General features: G+C 61.6%; 1 protein-coding gene across 14 annotated transcripts in view; it reads left to right on the plus strand.

Annotated features, from left to right (window-relative positions):
• Positions 1-561: 561 nt before the first annotated feature.
• The window catches only part of BIN1 (bridging integrator 1), a 54,930-nt gene continuing 37,513 nt past the window's right edge, over positions 562-17,978 (plus strand). For all 14 annotated transcript variants that reach the window (XM_068968218.1, XM_068968222.1, XM_068968220.1 and 11 more), the window contains exon 1: positions 562-719. In XM_068968218.1, the coding sequence (XP_068824319.1) occupies positions 636-719 (84 nt within the window). In that variant the 5' untranslated portion in view covers positions 562-635. The remainder of the gene's footprint in view (positions 720-17,978) is intronic.

Genomic DNA, 17,978 nt, shown 5'->3' on the forward strand with positions numbered 1-17,978 from the left:
CCGGTCGAGAAGGGTGAACCTAGAGGCCAAGAAGAGGCCGAGCGTCAAGAAGGGGACCCTCGGTGAGCGCGCTCCTGCGCAGGCTCCCGGATTCCCGGGGCGCTCAGCAATCGCCACCCGCTTTATCTTCGGTTTGTGAAAGGACCTTTCTCCTCCATCTGGCCTCTTTTCCTGGGCCGCGGGAGGTATCTACTGGGTTGAAAGAAGGGCTCGCAGCGGCGTCGGACCCTGGGCGGTCGTACTAGTTCCCGCCCCGGGGCGGTGTCAGCGAAGTGTCCTGGGAGTCCGGCCAGCCGCTGCAGCCGCGGCGACGGTGGGCGCCGCCCCCTCCCCGCCGGCGGACCGGTTCTGGCCCCCGGGGTGGCCCTTTAAAAGGCAGGGTCTCGGCCGGCGGGGGCGGGCGGGGGGCGCTGACCGGCACCCGAGGCCCGGCCCCTCCTCTCTCCCTCCGCCTCCCTCCGTCCGTCCGGCCCTCCCTCGGTCCCCGCGTCGCTCGCTCGCTCGCTCGCTCGCCGGGCGCACGCTCCGCCTCCGCCAGTCGGCTCGGCGGTCTAGTGCGCGGCGTGGAGCGGGAGCCCGGGGCCGGAGCTGGGGGCTGGGAGGTCCGCCCCGCCACCCGGCGAGCCTGAGCCGCAATGGCTGAGATGGGCAGCAAGGGGGTGACGGCGGGGAAGATCGCCAGCAACGTGCAGAAGAAGCTCACCCGGGCGCAGGAGAAGGTGAGGGAGCCCGAGCCCCTGCCCCCGCGCCGTCTGGACACCTGTCCTCTACCCCCGCGCCGGGGGCTGGTCCTCGTCCGCGGCCGGGCGCTGTCACCTCCAGACGAGGGCTGCCGAGGACCTTGGGGGGTCCACAGGCTGCGCCCCGCGGCGCTCTGGGTGTCCCCCCGCGTCCGCGTCCTCCGTCTCTTCACCCCCGGCGGGGGCAGGAGAGGGCGCAGCTGTCTCTTCCCCCTCCCCCCTCCCCTCCACCCGCAGCTCCAGCCGCTTTGTATCTTTGCTGCTTGTCTGCAGCGGAGAGGCGGCCCCGGCTCTCGGGGCGCGAGGTCCAGGCTAACCCCGCCTGGAGGCCGAGGCCGGGAGGCTGGGAGGCGAGGTGGCGCTCCTAGCCCTCCCTGCGGGCGGGGCCGGCGCTAGCCGGGAGGGTGTCGGCCCCTTGTCCCCAGGGCCGCTTAGATCCGGGATTCCCGAGACTGTCCCTCTGCTCGCGAGTGCCGGCGCGGCGGCTCCAGGCCTCTGAGCGTTTCCTGCGCCCGCCGTGCCCTCCTCTCCACCCGCCTCTCCACCTTCTGTCCCCGCGGGCTGAGGGAGCGGTCAGGTTTCCTTTCACCAGGGGTGCCCGCGGCCTGGAAGCTCCGGTCCGGCTCCCGCGGGAGGGGAGAGCTGCGGGCCCCTGGGGAAGTGCCCTCGCCCGAGAAGGGGCTTCGCATTTCCGGCGCCCGTGGTGAGGGTGTCGGCTTTGGCTTTGGGAGCCCGCGGCCGGGTGAGGAGCCAGCCGGAGCCGAGAAGGCGCGGCAGGCCGCCGCAGGAAACACGACCCCTCGGCCTGGAGAGCCCCTGGTCGTAGGCTGGGGGATGGAGCCGGGGCTTCCCGTGGCAACCTGACTGTGCAGGAAATGCAGGGTTTGGGGGCGGGGGTCCGCGCGCGCCGGCTTTCCATCCCCAGCCAGCTCTGGTTTATTGAATTGGATCGCGCCAGTTGCTGACGCCACTTCCCCTGCCGACTCCGACTCTGAAATCTGAGATCGCAGAATCTGTGATCCTACCAGGGTGCCCCCCCCCTCAGCAACCCCCGGCCGGGTCTGTCCCCTCTCCCGCCCGACGCACGGCCGGTGGGAACCCGGAGACCGGCCGGCCTCCCCCCTCCGGGCTGTGGCTGTTTATAAACAATGACTTTTGCAGCTGAGACCTGCGGGCTCCCTAAGGATGCAGCCACGTGATCGTCGTGGGTGGGGGGCGGCGGCGGCCGCTGGAGCTTCCCCCGCGCTTCCCTCAGAGTCTGCCTCTCATCCCCGTGGTCCCGGACTAAGGAGGTGGTGGGTCGAGTAGAGGGAAGGGCCCTCAACCAGACTCCAGATCTGGCCTGCCCCAGCTGTCCTCCTCCCCTCCCCAGGGCGGGCGGAGGGATTAGAGCCCCACAGATAGCTGGCTGGAGGCTGGGACGGCTTCAGTTGCCCAGACTGGGGGGGTGGGGCAGATGCGGCTGCTCTTGCTCCCTCCTTCCCACCCCCCTCCCCCCATGACTGGCTAATCCGTTTAGGTGCCTGGGTCTAAGCCTGCTTCCTGCACCTAAGGGGCTGAGGAAGATGAATGGAAAGCCGAACGAGGCTGAGGCCATTTCCTTGCCTCCGTTCCAGTGATGTCCCAGCCCTCCCTTTGCTCTTGCTGTGTCCCCCTTGCCCTACTTGCCTTGTTTCTGCAGCAGTATCTTTCAGGGATTTCAGGGGTGGCAGGCCTGGGCCGTCCACATCCCTTGCGGGTGTGTGGTGACATGTTTCCACTGACTCCCCTGGAGCTGCTGCCCCTCCGTCTTTAGCCTCTGTTCTGTGGCCTTGGGCCGTTGGCTGACAGCTGCTCAGCTGTAGATACTGGCCTTGGCCAAGGGCTGGCCCTGCCGGGACTGGAGTTGCTTAGTGCTGTGGCTGTTCTCTGCCCCATGGGCTCTGGTTGGGGAGACCCTCCCCTCCAGAAGTCAGAGCGGCAGCACAGGCCACCTGGCTGAGTGGAAAAGTAGCCTCCCCTGTTGGTCCAGGAAGCCGGGTGCCTCAACCCACACCAGTCTCTCCCCTCTGCCCTTCAGCGGCTCAGTCTGTGTCGAAGCCTGGCTGCTGCTGGCCTGGCTGCCTCCTCAGCATCTTCCGGCGGCCTTCAGGACCACATGTAACTCGCAGTGTCAGTGGTCTCATGGGCACCCCGCCCCCCCACCTTGCCTTGGACAATTCCAGTTGTCCTGTTGCCATGTCAGGGTATTTCCTGACCAGGGACAAGCAGGAGCTTGGCTGGAGGGCCTAGGTAACATCCGTGTAGGAAGAAGGGCCCCATCTCTCCTTTTCCTTGCCCTCGATTTCGCCCCATCTCCTCTCAGCCCAGTCCACCAGGATTCAGAAGGGGACTGAGCGGGGGAGGAAAGCTTGCTCACTGGCGCCTTTGGAACCAGCTATCCTATCCCCTAGTCCAGTGAGTCCCTCAGGGGGCTTGCCATTGCTCCTCCACCTGCCAGCCTCCACCGCTGGTCTGGGTGCTCCCTGGGGGTTGGGCAGATCTGTGTGCGTACCCCACATTCACCTGGCCCAGCCAGTGCTGAGTGATGGTTAGGAACAAACAGGGGTGTTTGGGGGCTTGGTGTGGGACCCCTGATGCTGGGTGGGTGATTTGACCAGAGTGCTCCTCAGCCTTCCCTCATTCAGCAAATCCCACCAGGACTTGTGTGGAGTGCCTGGGCCTGACTGGGTCCAGGGTGCCGAGGGGAGCAGGGTGCACGTGGCTCTGGCCAGCAGGGAGCTAATTGTTGCTGTAAGGGCCTGTGGCCTCTGGCCCTGGTGTGAAGCGCTCACAAGACCACACTGGGGGACTCCCTGGGGTCTGCCAGCCCAGCATGGCACTGTCACAGCTCACCTCCCAGCCCCCAGCTGCCTGCAGGGTGCTCAGTACCCTGAGGTCATCTTCCCTTCGCGCATTTGGCTTGTCGGACCCTCTATAAATGACTCTCTCCATTTTTGGGCCTCAGTAGGTGGCTGGGCAGAGTCAAGTTGGGGTGGAGCCTGGGTCAGATGACAGAGAGGATTAGGGATTGGCGGGCTGGGTCTTGGTGGGGACGGGATGGGACAGTTGGGGAGAAGGGACAGCTGGGGTGGGGGTAGAATCTGGCCCGCTTGCCCCTGAGTTCCACTGCTCAGAAGTCCTCATGGGGCGTGTGTGAGGGAGGCCAGCCTGTGCTGGAGGAGCCGGACCCATGAAGGGCGCAGGAAAGGAGACTGTGCACCCCACCACCCCTCACTGCCGGCCCTGAATTGCTGGGAGTGGGGAGGACCAGCTTGGAGGCTTAGGGCCCAGGGCTGTCTGTGGACAGAATAGCACTGGCGGGTCACAGCTGATGCCCCCTAGAGGGAAGGTGCAGTGGCAGTTATCTATAGGAACCCAACACGTGGCCGTGATGGTGCCACGCTCGTTTGGATGGCCAAGGTCTCCCACGCTGTGGCCACGGACCTCCTCAGTAGGGGCCAGGCCTTCTGCTCAGAGTGGCCTTGAGAGGAGCCCGGCCACACGGAAGGGTGGGGGGCAGGGAGCCCGCCCGGGTCTGAGGCCCCAGGCTGCAGCCAGTGACTCTCTTCCCCTGAGATTCCCCGCTGCTCTCCCCGTCGGGGTGCCTCCCGCTCACCCCCGAGTGTCCTCCCTCGTGCCCACCCCCACATCGGCTTTGCCTCCATCTCTCTGCCTCGCTGCTCTTGTCTCTTTCCTCTGATCCTGCACACGCTTTTCTGCACCTCTCTAGGCTCGGATCAGCTTCTCTCTGAACCCGAGTTATTTACGTTGTTGGTTCCTCTTGCCAGTGCTGGAGGGAAGGCTCTCCAGCCAGGCGTCATCTCTGGGTGGGGTGTTTCTGGGGGCTCAGTGGACATTTGGCTGAGGTCCGTGGGTGTGGGGAAGTTGCAAGCATGGCCTCCAAACTTCCTGGGCCCCAACAGGCTGGGTTGGGCTGAGCCCAGGCAGAGCTGAGGCCCTCCTCTGTCGACGCTGTTGGTTCATTCAGGGCCCAAAGCAGGCAGAGGCTGTTTTGCCCAGTTTGGCTCATGGGGCTGCCTGGGGCCTGGGGACGGTGTTGGGGTGGGGGTGGGGGTGGGGGACAGCTGTGGGCCAGGGAGTGTGTGTGGAGTGGAAGAGTGAGCTGCTGGTCACTAATGGAAGGTATGGGGTGTGTCAAGAGGTGGCTGGGGGGTAGATTTGGGCTGGCTTTGCTTGAATCTTGAACGCCGGTGGGATCTGTGAATTCCATGGCTTCTCAGAGAGGCTGAGGCCTTGACTCTTCACCTCTGTCTTCTCAGATGACCCCGCTGGGTCCCCTTCTCACCTCCCCTCTCTGGTGTTGCCCAGGCTCCTGGCCCTCCGCTCAGCTCGGCCCGCACAACTTGTGCCTCTGATCCTCCTGCCTGCCTTAGCCTGGCCTTGCCTGTACTTTTTCCCTGAGGTTCTAGAACCTCTGTGTCCTTCCCCCCTGGGTCTTGGGGTCGGTATGTCCGAGGCAGAGCCCAGGCATGGGCTGGGTAGGCAGACAGCAGTGGCGCAGGGCTCCGGGCTCCTCCGACCAGCTGGGACCTTGGGCAAGTTTCAGGACCCTCCTGAGGCCGGTTTCTTCTGTGTGAGAAGGTGATAACAATGGTCCCCTCCCCACACCTGTTGTGGAGAGGAGGGCCTTGGACAACAGTCAGTCACAGACCAAGTCTCAGTGGGCAGAGCCACACCGTGGCCCGAGCCGCACCGTGGCCCAGAGGCCTGCCTTCCCCCGGCCCTCCTCCTTGCCCTTCTCCCTGCAGTGTCCATTACAGGGCCCTGCAGACAGCTAATCCCTGCTGAGCGCTGGATGGATCAGCCCAGGGTGGAGTGTGTGCATATGTGCATGCCCATGTCTGTGTGTGTGTGTGCAGAGGGGCAGCATGTGATGGGGAAGGGCATCGCACAGTTTTCCGGGTCGGGGTGGGAGTGGGAATCTGAACTCATGTACGTATAAATCCTGTGGCCCTGGGTAAGTGTTCCCCCCGCCCCCAGGCTTCCCTCTGACCATCAGTAAAGTGACCACGGGGTTTACTTCTTCATTTACTCCGAAAACAAATACTAAACACCCACTGTGCGCTAGGCGCTATGTGGCGAGGGGGATACAGGGCTGAACAAAGCCAAGTCCCCACCACCTGGAGCGGATGCTCTCCCCTCCTCCCAGGGGGTAGGCAGTCTCGAAACGAAACGTATGGTGGCAGGTAGATACAGGGCAGGGTAGCCTTTCCACAGTGGAATTTGATGGTTCAGGGCAGTCTTTCCCGAGCACCCCAGGGCCAGTGCTCACATGGTGTAAGGGATTGGTGGGGGTGTGTGTGCGTGCAGGTGTGTGGGTGTGTGCTAAGCCGCTTCACTCATGTCTGACTCTGTGTGACCCCATGGACTGTAGCACTAGGCGCCTCTGTTCATGGGTTTCTCCAGGCAAGAATACTGGAATGGGTTGCAGTGCCCTCCTCCAGGGAATCTTCCTGACTCGGGATTTGAACCTGCGTCTCCTGCAGCTGCTGCATTGCAGGCAGACTCTTTACTGCTGAGCCACCAGGGAAGCCTCTGGTCGTGGAGAAGCTGGGCCAAAGCTTCTGGTCTCCAGGTGAGAGAGCACTTGGGGGACCAGGGCTTCCTGTTGGATGTCACCCTGGTAGGTCACCCATACGTAAGCTCCTTTTTTGGCAAGTCTCCCTTTGGGATTAAAAGTGCAAAGAAAAGGGCACTCATGCTGAAACCACCCTGCAGGGCATTGACGGTGCAGGCCAGGGCAGCTTGGTGGTCGTAAGAAGGGAGGTTGGAGGGGACAATAAAAGGGAAGGGGCAGACACTGAAGACGGCCCAGCCTGTGGAGGACCGTTTGCAAAATTTCCACATCAAGCGGCAGCGCGAGGTAGTGACACAAGGCAGTGACAGCCATTCGGTTTCTAGAGAGCTGGGCTTGAATCCCGCTCCACCAGTTACCTCCCTGGGCAGGCTGCGATGAGCGCTCTGAGCCTCACTTTCCTCACCTGAAGTCAGTGGAGTGAGCCGCAGAGGATGCTGTGAGACTAACTGGACACACAAGCGAGGGGCAGGGCTGGTGGTTCCTGTGCCGGGAGCTGGCTGGCACCCTGGGCTCCTGGGGCCTCCCCAGAGAGGTTGCCAGCTCCCAGAGAGGCAGGGAAGCTGGCTCAGTGCCAAGGGCTGGCAGGGGTCAGGGCTGGGGAATTGAGAGGAGAAAGATAGGCTCTTCCTGCTCCTAGGGAAGCCTTTGTCAAATATTAACTTAAAAATAGCCTGATTTTGTTGCAGACCTGCTGAGTGCCAGGTGGTTGGTGAGAATTCTCATCCCCCTTGCAGCCTGGGAGGTCATCATGATTCCCACTTGGCAGATGAAGAAACTGAGGCTCAGAGCAGTGGTGTCACTTGCCCATGGGCTATTCTGGTCCACTGTCTAAGAGGTTGCGTCTCCCTTGGTGACTAGGCCCTCCGGCTGGGGGAACGCCCGAGACACGCACTGCAAATAAGACGTGGGTCTCCACCCAGGAGGTGGCGCGAGCAGTGTCAGCTGATAGATTTGGGTCCCAAGACCTTCTCCCCCGTTAAATGAGGTCTGAGGCTGCTTGTGTGTCCCCGGGTCCCCACCTGGCATCTAAGTTTATACTTCAGAGTGTGGTCTTTCTGTTTGGACGTATTTGGTAGGCCTTGGGTGCTAGTGGTGGAGAATCTGCCTGCCAGACATAAGAGACATGGGTTTGATCCCTGATTCAGGAAGATCCCCTGGAGAAGGAAATGGCAACCCACTCCAGATTTCCTGCCTGGAGAGTCCCATGGACAGAGGAGCCTGGCGGGCTATGGTCCACAGGGTCACGAAGAGTCAGATATGACTAAAGGGACTTAGGACAGATGGACGAGGTGAGGGGACAGCCTGGGGTTTCGTGGGGCAAGTCTAGGGACAGGAGTTCCTGCAAGGGGGGACAAATAGTGGGGGTGTGTGTGTGTGTTTTCCCAGATATGAAGGCTGTCTACTTTGCTCAATATAAAGGAGCACACTTTATCCTGAGGTTGTACCTACTTTTGTTGATATTTTTGCAGCAGTGTTTCTCTCAAGAAATGATGGTACTACTAGCTGTTTCCTATGTTCTTGGGGAGGAAATAGTCACAGTGTTGATCCCTGCCCCCCCAAGCTGAGAAGATTTTCCTGGGGTGGAATCTAAATGTCTGGGGGCCTCTTGCCCTGGGGCAGTTTGCTGCCTACCCTGTGAACTGGCTGCCAGGAGTTGGGGTGGGTTGGCTGTTCTCCTGGTCCGCGCTTGAAGCTCGGCGGTGTCTCAGCAAGCCCCTGGAACATCTGCTCCGCGCGGCTGGGTGCTGTCTGCTGCAGTCACTACGGTGCCCCCAGCTGTGTGCACAGTAGGCGCTCAGTGCATCCGTGTTGCCTGATGCCTGGATTCTTCAGGGGGATGGAGAAAGGCAGATGGCTGGCAGAGGTCCTGGAGGTCATGGGTTCCGGGTGTGGGTTGGGAGGGGTAGGGGCAGTGTGGCTGCAGGATTTCACGCCTCCAGCGAGCACAAGGGGTGTCAGAGCCCAGGTCTTGGGGTCAGGTTCGGGGGCGGGTGGGTGTATGCTGGCCCTGGCACAGGCCATCCCCAGGGGCCTGGGCATCACACACAGAACTTCCTCCCACAGTAGTCTCAGGGCTGTGAGGATGCTGCCCTGAGCCACGGGTTGCAGGGCTTGGGCCTAGATGCTGGCCTTCTTAGGAGTGGGCTGGGCCCTGCTGGGGAGCCCTCCTTGGCTTTGGGCCAGTTGCCAAAGAGACGTTGGCCTGGGTCATCTCTTCCGATATGAGAAAGCTTTGGGGTGACCGGGGTCTTGGGGCTTACGGACCTGAGGGTCTCTGTGATTTGCCAGCCCCAAGACTCATGGCCGCACTCAGACCCCTCGGCCTCCTGGACCTCACCTTCAGGCCCAGGCTGTGACCCAGGGCCCAGGGCCACCCCAGATGGGGTAGGAGCGAGCCCACAGCTTGGATGGACGGTGGGGGTTGGAGCCTGGTGCTGCGCATGGTGCCCTTGGGCGGGGGCATGTGTGTCCCCCTATGCTGTGCCCAGGGGCTTTCCTGGTGGCTCAGACAGCAATGGATCTGCCTGCAATGCGGGAGACCCAGGTTTGATCCCTGGTTTGGGACAATCCCCTGGAGAAGGGCGTGGCAACTCACTCAAGTATTTCTGCCTGGAGAATCCTATGGACCGAGGAGCCTGGTGGCTACAGTCCATGGGGCTGCAAAGAGTTGGACACGACTGACTGACTGCCATATGCTGTGCCCAAGCCTGTGGTGATGGGCTGGGTCCCTGCTGCTGGCCCTGCTCAGTGGACGAGGGGCTCGGTGGATGGGTGGCGAGTTGGAGACACGCCTGCCTGTGCAGTGTGAAGGCTGCAGCAGGGTGGGAGCTGAGCCCCAGCGGCTGGGGAGTGAGTGGGTGGCAGCCGGCGGCAGGCAGCAGCCACCCGCCGCCGCAGTGCTGGGGGCAGGGACTCGCCACTGTTGTCACTGCCGGGCTGGGCTGGGGCTCTCAGGGCCCCTGCAGGCTGCCCCCCGATCCTGGAGCCCCCGGGCACCTTCCTAGGGACACTCGAGCTGCTCCTTGCTTCAGCTCCTGGCATCCTGTCGCCTCTCTTCCCCTTGCCATTCTCTGGTTCTGAGGGCACTCAGAGGAGGAGAACGGGCCCTGCCCTCAAGGAGCTCCCAGCCCCACACTCCGTGCCCATCGCAGCACTGGGGAGAGCTGGGGGAAGGGCACCGGCACCTTCCATAAGGCCTGGGCAGTCAGGAAAGACGGCTTGGAGGAAGTGGCGTGCCCTCCTGAGGCAGCCAGAATCCAGCTGTGCCCAGGAAGGCAGGGCTGGCGTCCTGGAGTCCTCTACGTCAGGGCTGGGGTCGTGGCCTTCCCGGAAGGCTGCTGTACATCCTGCATCCCCTCCCACTGCATGCAGGCCTGCCCTTCTGTGTTTCAAGGCCCCAGGGTGGCACCGTGGAGGGGATGACGCTGCTAAGCTGGCAGAGCTGGACAGCTGCGAGGGGTCAGTGGGTCAGCTCACCCCCGGGGCCAGGCACCCCGTTGCACTCGCCTTTTGAGACCAGACCAGATGGCCAAATGGAGGCCCCCTTGGTCCTGGATCAGAGCCGGGCTGGGTCCTCAGAGGGTGAGGGGTCATGCCAGCTGGTTGGGATCCTGGCTCTGAGCGCAGATGGCCGGGTGAGGAGTGGACGAGGCTCAGGGCGAGCAGCTGGCTGGTGAGGGGTCTGGGTTCCCACCCAGGCCTGTGCCTGAGGAGCTTTGCAGAGACTATGGAGCCGGAAGGGGGCTGGAGTGAGCGGAGAGCCTTGCCAGCCCTTTTTCCAACAGCTGCTGCTACTTTCTTTGGACCCTTGCTCAGCTCAGCCTCTCCCTGGGACTGCAGCCAACACACTGGAGCCCTGGGCGGGCCGAGGCCTGGCACTGGGCACTGAGGTCAGACCTGGCCCCAGGGGGCGAGGCTGCAGAGACCCCTCTAGGGGACCCCTGTTGCTCCCTCTCCACCCCCATGTGGCCCCCTATCCCCTTATCTGCTCGAGGCAGCACCACCTCTCTCAAGACATGCCGTCCAGCCTATCAACAACTACCTTGGGACCAGATGTAGGTGGTAAGGTGGACGAAGATGGTGACCTGGGTTGGGCCCCTGGCATGTGGGCAAGAGTCAGGGAGAGAGACTGAACAAGGAAAGAGGAAGAAGGAGGTTGATCGCAGGAACTACCCGCCTGCTCTGGGGTCCTGGGCAAGTCATGCCTTCTCTGAGCCCGCCTTTCCACCTCTGTAAATGGGAACGGGGGTTCCTGCCCATGGACTTGTGGTGAGAGTCCAGGAGGAGGTGATATGATCAGGGCTTGCTGGGGGGGAAACGCAGGTTCTGTTCCAGGGAACATCTTGGGGAACCCCTGGGAACCCACAGGTAGGGACTGTTCTGGCTTTTGTGTTTTGAGCTGTTTCTCTTTGCTGATGACCAGATTCTTGAAGTTGAACTGCAGTGCAGTTTCTGTTCCCTTTTTCCCCATATAGTCTGAAAATGCTAAATTGGGAAGGGTGGTATCGTTTCCCACAGGAGGGAAGTCAAAGCGCCCCCTGAGCCAGAGCTTGATTGAGTGGGTTGGGGCAGGGGAGGGCAAATGGTTCCAGGTGGGCTGGGTCGAGGGGCCTCCCATCCCTCATTCACTCATTCATTTGAGGAGTCAGAGGTGCAGCTAAAGGAGGACCAGAGCTTAGAGACCTGGGTGGAAGCCTGGCTTGGCCGCCGAGCCTCAGTTGCTCATCTGGGAACTGGGAAGCATGAAATTCCCCTGGCAGAACAGAGTTCTACTGGGTCCAGCTGGGTTTGGATGATTCTGGAAGGGAGTACAGGTGAGCATCTCTGCGGCATTTCGTGGGTTTACTCAGAGCCCTCCCACCTGCCATTTTTCGTTTGTTCTTTTCAGTGACCAGTGCGGTCGGCACGACTGGATTATGGTACCACTGGGGAGATGAGAACGCTGGAGCTCAAGGAAGCCCTGGCATCCCCCCGCCCCCTGTTCTCCGACTTGGCTCCAGGCTGGCCTTTCCTGGGAGCTACCACCCCCATCCCTGAATGAGGGAGAAGGTGGTTGGATGGTGCTGGAAATAGACTATTGTAGTGCAAATATGAATGCCTAAGTGTTTTCAAATGAAAGCCAGCATGTGGGGGCTACCTTTGTGGGGCAAACACCTGGGGGAAGGGGTGTGTGTGTGTATGTGGGGAGGAGGTTGGGGAGGAGGCTGACACACTGGAGGAGAAGGTGACCCTGCAGAAAAGCCACCTTGGAGCTTTTCACATGGACCCTGGTTCTCCTATGGCTCCACCATGGTGGTGGGGGAACCTGGCTTCACAGAGGAGTCACGGGGACCCCAGAAGGTCAACGTCGGATGTGGACAGGGCTGGCCTGACACAGCGCTCCTTAGGGGGCCTCAGTAGAAAGAGTCCCAGATGCCAACGCTGTGCGGGGAGACGGGGGTGTGTGTGGGGGGGTGGAGAAACAGTTGGGGAGGGTGCGGGATTGGGGATGAGGGCCCAGGGTGGGGGAGGGGAGGGACACTTGAAGAGGAATTAATGGTCAGAAATACAAGTTGAATCTTGATCTAAACTGAGAGACGGAATCTGCAATTAATTGGCTGCATTTGCTGAACCTGGGACAAGATGAAAATGTTTTCCTGAAATATAACTTAAGCCAGGAGTGTGTGTGTGTGTGCCTGTGTGTGCGTGTATCCCCACCATGGACTCTGTGGAGCAGTCTGCTCTGGAAGTGGCCTGGCTGAGCTGGAATGTCACCGTCTTCCCAGGTTTACCAGCCCAGGCCTCCTGCTGGAGGGGACCTTGGGCCTGGAGCAGGCCACCGCTGAGAGGGGTCAGGGCCCTTCCTGTGGGCTGGGGGTGGTGCTGCCCTGGAGCTGGTGGGCCAGCTGGGGGCCGGCCTGGTGCCAGAGCAGGGGCGCTGCCCCGAGGTGTGGGTGCTGGGCTGCCTGGCCTACGGGAGAGCTGAGTCAGCCCCGCAGGAAGCCCGTGGTCAGCAGCGGGCAGAAGCCGGTGCCTGCGTCCTGACTTAAGTCACTGCAGTCTCAGGTCACCCTGTCCTGCTGCGTGCGCTGAGAGACCAGGGCAGGCCTCCCCACAGCCTGCAGCCAGCACAGGGCTCTTCGGAGCCTGGTGGTTGGTGAGGGGCCGGGGTGTGGGGCGGCTCTCAGCGCATGTCGCTTCTGATGCCCTCCTCTCCCCTCCACTGGGGACTTGGGTCACTTACTTGACCTCCTCATTTCGATTTGCTTCTCCATAAAATGGGGTGACAGTGCCCCCTGCTAGGCCCAAGCCTTGGATGGTGGAGTCTGTGACCCTGCACCGAAGTGTGCATAGTAGGCCCTTAGCGCAGTCAGTTGGGGTGAGGGGCTTCTGTGCCCCAGGAACGGGAAAGTCTTAGCAGAGTATCTCTCACAGTGTGGCGGGTGGAAAGCCCACGTTCAGATCCCAGCTCTGCTCCTCCCAAGGCCTTGACCTTGGGCAAGTTACCTGTCCGCTCTGAGCCTCGGTGCTCTTGTGTGTGAGGGTTTAATGGGGGACACGTGCCTCCATTTCACGCCGTAGGACACTGGAGTTTGGGGTGGGGGTGTAAGGTGCCTTAGCGGGCATGGGGCGTTCTGCTTGCGGGTCCTGTTGGACATTCCTGCCCAAGTCCGGACCAGCCTTGGCCCAGCAGTGGCGGAGGTGTGCTGGCTCAGCTTGGGATCCAGATGGTGAGGCCATGGGGGAAGAAGAGAGAGGGAGAGCCAGAGGGGGCCTAGCAGGGGCCAGGTGACACCTGGACCCCTTCCCATTGTGCTCAGCGCCTCCCCCCACCTGACCCGGGCTCCTTGTAGGTAGCAGGAGTCCCTTCCAGCTTTCAGCTGCTCCGTAAGTGTCCAGAGTCATACCATGGCCTGGCCAGGGATCTGCCCCTGGATGTTCACCTCAAGCCATGCCCTGCTCCACTCTTTTCTGTTCTTTGACACTTTCCTGTGATTTTGTCTTTTTTTTTTTTTAATCGGTGACTCTGGCAGCTCAGCTTCCCCTTCCTGTTGAATCGCGTTTCTTTTGGGAAGGAGGGCCCTTGGGGAGGAAAGGGCCAGGTAAGCTGCCTCAGCTCCTCTCAGGGAGGGATGTGGTCTCACCCCGAGGACCTCTCTAGACCGCAAGATAGACTCCAGGGCTGATGCTCGGCCTGTGTCCTGATAAGTCAGAGATGTAGGGGCCCTTTGCGTCCACCTGATCCTCACCTCTCCACTTGGAGAGTAGAGATGGGACCCTGAGTGGTGACTGCCCAGGCTTCTAGCAGCCCCCTCATTGTCCCTTGTGGTCTCAGGCTGGGAGGGAAGGCCCCAGCTCCTGATTTCCTGCGTCTGCTGGGCTGGGAGGACCAGGACCTTCCCCTCAGGCCTCGCCTTGCCCACCATGTTTCTCTGCTCCACCCCAGCCCAAGAATAGCGGTGCAGGCTTGCAGGAGAGAGCCTGGGAAAGCCCTCCTGGTGTCCTGAACAGTCACCGCATCTGCCGGGGCGGGGGCACCGCCCAGCTTCCCATCCCTTCTTGGCCATTCTTGTTTCCTGTGCTCACCTTCACCCTTGCTTGGTCTGTGCTCCCTCCCAGCCCCTTCCCAGCCTTCTTCCAGCTCCCCCACCCCCAACCAGGGGAAAGCAGTGGGCCTGGGCCTGGGCCGGGAGAGGACCACCTTGTTCTGAACCGGCGAGAACCTGAGTCCCCACCCTTTGACCCACCACATCTGCGAAGTGGAGCGTCCTCACAGGTGCTGGGGACTTGGAATCAGTCCACGGGCAGAGGTAGGGGAGCCCCTGGGGCTGCCCCCTGGGCAGCCGGGGGCCTGGGAGTGACCGCGGGACTGAGGGTGGGGAGGGGTGGTGGCCCTTCCCACTGCAGTGTGGTGGGTGGGGTGTGTGCCTGCGCTTTTCCTTGGCAGGACTGGGTGGAACTATTTAAAGCTGACTCTGGGCATCAGCTCCTGTGAATGACACAATAATAAGAAAGCAATACTGTGTTGGGGAAAAAATACCACGGCTTATGTCCTTTAGGTACTTGTTAATCATTCCCGGTTCACAGATGTGGCTATGGACGATTCCGAGTGGTAAAATGAAGGAATAGCCTGGTCGCACATTAGGTTGAACAGACATAGGCAAAGGGCTGAGGGCATTTACAGGACTGAGTGAGTTCATGTACCTGAGGTGAGATCAGGAAAGGCTGCCTGGAGGAGGTGACATGGAGGAGGTGACTTGGCCTGGCATCAGTGGGGAAGAGATTTCTTAATGAATATTGCGGGGGTGCCCGTGGTCCCTCCCGGGTCAGACTTGGCCCCAGGCGGGTGCGTGGAGGCAGGACCTTCCGCTGCCCTCCCCGGGCTCTGGCTCCGTGCTCTGCTGAGCTGGGGGTGGGCTCCTGCTTTGCTGCTGCTCTACAAGGGCTGTCCCCTCACCCAGCCCAGGAAGCAGCTGATGAGGGGTGGTGGGAGCTGGCCGGGCTCGAGGGGTGGATTCCACCCCTCTGCTGATGGCCAGCGTCCTGGCGCCTGCCTGGAGCTGAGAATAGCACCCACACTTGCACGGAGGGGACAGGTGGGCGGGCGGTGGCTCTGGTGGGGGGGCGCGGTGCTGACATCTCTGAACAGGTGGCCTGGAGGGCTGGGCCCAGGGCAGGGCTGCAGCGTCCTCACCCAGCCCCACCCAGCCCCTCCTCAAGCGGCCAGCGGGTGGGCTTGTGGCACTGCTATCCGGGGTGCCCTGGCTGGGAGCCCTCCCTGGCTCCTCTGTAGCGTGGGCTGTGTCCGGGCTCAGTGTGGGAGGTTAGGGATCAGGGCGCCCCAGGGCCGCGCGTGGTGGCTGCTGCAGGGCATCAGAGGCCAGAACTTCCAGCTGCTGTTTGGGCTCAGGAGCAGGGTTATGGTGGTGGGGCTGCTGGCAGGGTCCCGGCAGAGCCGGGGGGGTCAGGGGGAGTCTGCTGAGGGAGGTGGGGCCAGGAGCGGGAGGTAGGGCGCGGTGGGGCGAGTTGTCTCCTTGTAAGCCTGGGTGAGTCATGGGGAGCTCGGGGCACCAGGCACCAGCGCAGAAAGGCATGTGTGGGCTGGGCTGGGGAGGGACAGGGGTTAGAGAGGGCGGACTGGCTTGGGTGGGCACAGTCCTAGGTCACCAGGGGTCAAGGGGCGGCGGGGGGTGGGGGGAGGCCAGCGCCCCGCTCTGTGCTAGACCCTCTGACCTACACAGCCCGAGTTCATCCTCACACTTCCTTGAGGGAGAGGTCTTGGCTCAGTTTTACTGATGAGACTCAGGGCTCCAAAAGATGAAATTCCTTGCGCAGGGATACACAGCCTGGACCTGCTCCTTATGTCTCCCACCCCGCCTTCGACTCTCCACATCAGAAGGGGTCCAGAGGGCCCTCCTTTCTTTCCTTTCTCTTAGTCACCGGCCAGACCAGGCTTGGAGCTGGTTGCCAGGGGTGGGAGCCACTGGGGGGCCGTGGGTGAGGAGGGGGGCCTCAGGAGCCCAGCGGTGGGCCTGCCTTGGCCGCCCGTGCCCACCTCCCTGCCCAACATCTCTGGGGACATCCAGCTAACAGTGACCCGCAGGTTCCTTTCCTCTCATTGCTCACTTTTGCTGTCCCCCTCACTTCTCTCCCTGTCACCCCATCCTTCACCCCTCCTCACCTTGCTCCAGCCTGCTCTGAGGTCTGGGCAGCCTGGGACTTTGAAACTGTGAGTCAGAGCACAGCTCTCCAGACTTCCTCCTCCCCGCTGGAGTCTCGAAGCCCCATGGCCCTGCCCTGGCTGCAAGGCAGTTCATACAGTGCTTACAGCCTCTGCAGCCAGGCTCCCTGGCTGTGTGACCCCGTGGAGTTTTTAAGGCAGTGCCTCAGTTTCCACATCTGCAAAGTGGGGTAATAGTAGTACTTGCTTTGTGAGGTTATAGAGGGGATTGCTTGAGGAATCGTGCAAAGGCCTCAACTCCTGCGTTCCAGGGCATCTTCCTTCTCCGCCCACCCTCCTGTCCTGTTTCACACTCTAGCCTTGCTCTTCCCACCCCAGGGCCTTTGCAAATGCTGTGGCCCCTGCCTGGCATGCTCTCTCTCCTTCATCAGGTCACTTTCCTGAGCCCCACCCTTTCCGTGCCCTGCACTGTTTTTGTTCGATTGCCACTGGACATGCCTCCGTTGGAACACTGACCCCTCCAGGGCAGAGATATTGCTCTGCTCACTGTAGAGCACAGCTGGGCAGCTGGGGGAGGGCATCGCAGACCACCAAGCCTCAGCTCCAGTCCCAGCCCTCGGCGCCTAGGGGCCAAGTCCACTTCCCCTTCTCTGTGAGGGCCAAACCCATGGGGGATGGTGGGGGGTGAGCGGGCAGTGAGAAGTGGGGCAGCCTGGGCCCACCCCGAGAAGCTGGCGAAAAGTTCCTTTGCTGCCCTGGAGTGTGGGTCAGGTGGGGTGAAGGCTGGAAGGGTGGGGTCTGGACGGCAGGGTGGTGCCTGAGTGCTGAAGGAGGTGGCTTTCCCCTCTGGGTGGCCCTGGGCCTTCCAGAAGCCCTCCTATCCTCATGGAGGCCTCTCCTGGAGGTTCTGGGTCTGTTGACATCTAGGAATGCACTCAGCCTGATGGGTGGTCCCAAGGGGAGGAGGCTAGTCATGGCCAAGCCTGGGCCGCTCCTGCCCCCTCTCGGGGCTCTAGGGCACCCCTTGTGGCCTGACCTCCCTCCCCAGGCTCCCACACATGGAAGGGGGCTCCTTTTGCGCCAGTGGGTTTGGGGACCGATGGCTGTGTTCAGATTCTAGATCCTGTTTACTTACCCCGGGACCAGGGATGTTAGGCCTCAAGTTTCCTCATCTGAACACCTCCCTCTCTGAGAGAGTGCTTGGCAGCCTCTGGGGATGCCTGTGGATTAACGACTCCTTCTGCCTCGTGGGTGCCGCCTCACCCCACTGGCCCAGCCCAGCCCCCTCCTGGAACTCCCAACCCCTTCCCCACTTTGGCCCCTGCCCCTCTGCTCCCCTGCCTCTGTTCTCAGCTGTTCCAGCCTCCCCCACCCACCGCAGCCCACCCTAGCTTCCTCTGGGGTCTGGTGGCCTTGCTCTGGCTGCTGGCCACTAGCTTATCTGCTGAACAGGCTGGAATGTCAGGCTTCCTGGGAAGGGGAGCGGGGAGAAAGGAGAGGAGGGCAGGGTTTCTCAGCTGGAATCATTTGGAAACTTCTTACCTGGGGTCAGAGCCCTTCCCTTCCACCTGGCAGTGGGTGTGCAGGAGGAGACCCCCCCATCACCACCCCCTCCCAGTCCCTACCTTTCCCAGGGGCCTAGCTGGGAGGCTGGGAGAGGCTGGTTTTGACCAGACAGTTGTATTTCAAGGCATTGTTGTGGGACTGACATACACTGCAGCCAAGTCTTTATGTACCAGTTAAGGACGTAAAAAAAGAACCCAAACATCACTTTTTACTCTCACCAGTATTTCAAAAGGAAAGGGAAAATCACTAAAAGAGGAAGGATAATTTTAGAGTGACAGTCTCCCAAGAAAGGCCCTTTGGCTTCCTCAGTAGGTCAGCCGTTCTTAACCAGGGGCCCACGGGAAAGGATGATGAATCTCTGTGGACTGGTGTCAGAGGACAACGACTTCCA

Source organism: Capricornis sumatraensis, chromosome 3 (assembly GCF_032405125.1).
Source record: "Capricornis sumatraensis isolate serow.1 chromosome 3, serow.2, whole genome shotgun sequence".
Lineage (NCBI taxonomy): Eukaryota > Metazoa > Chordata > Mammalia > Artiodactyla > Bovidae > Capricornis > Capricornis sumatraensis.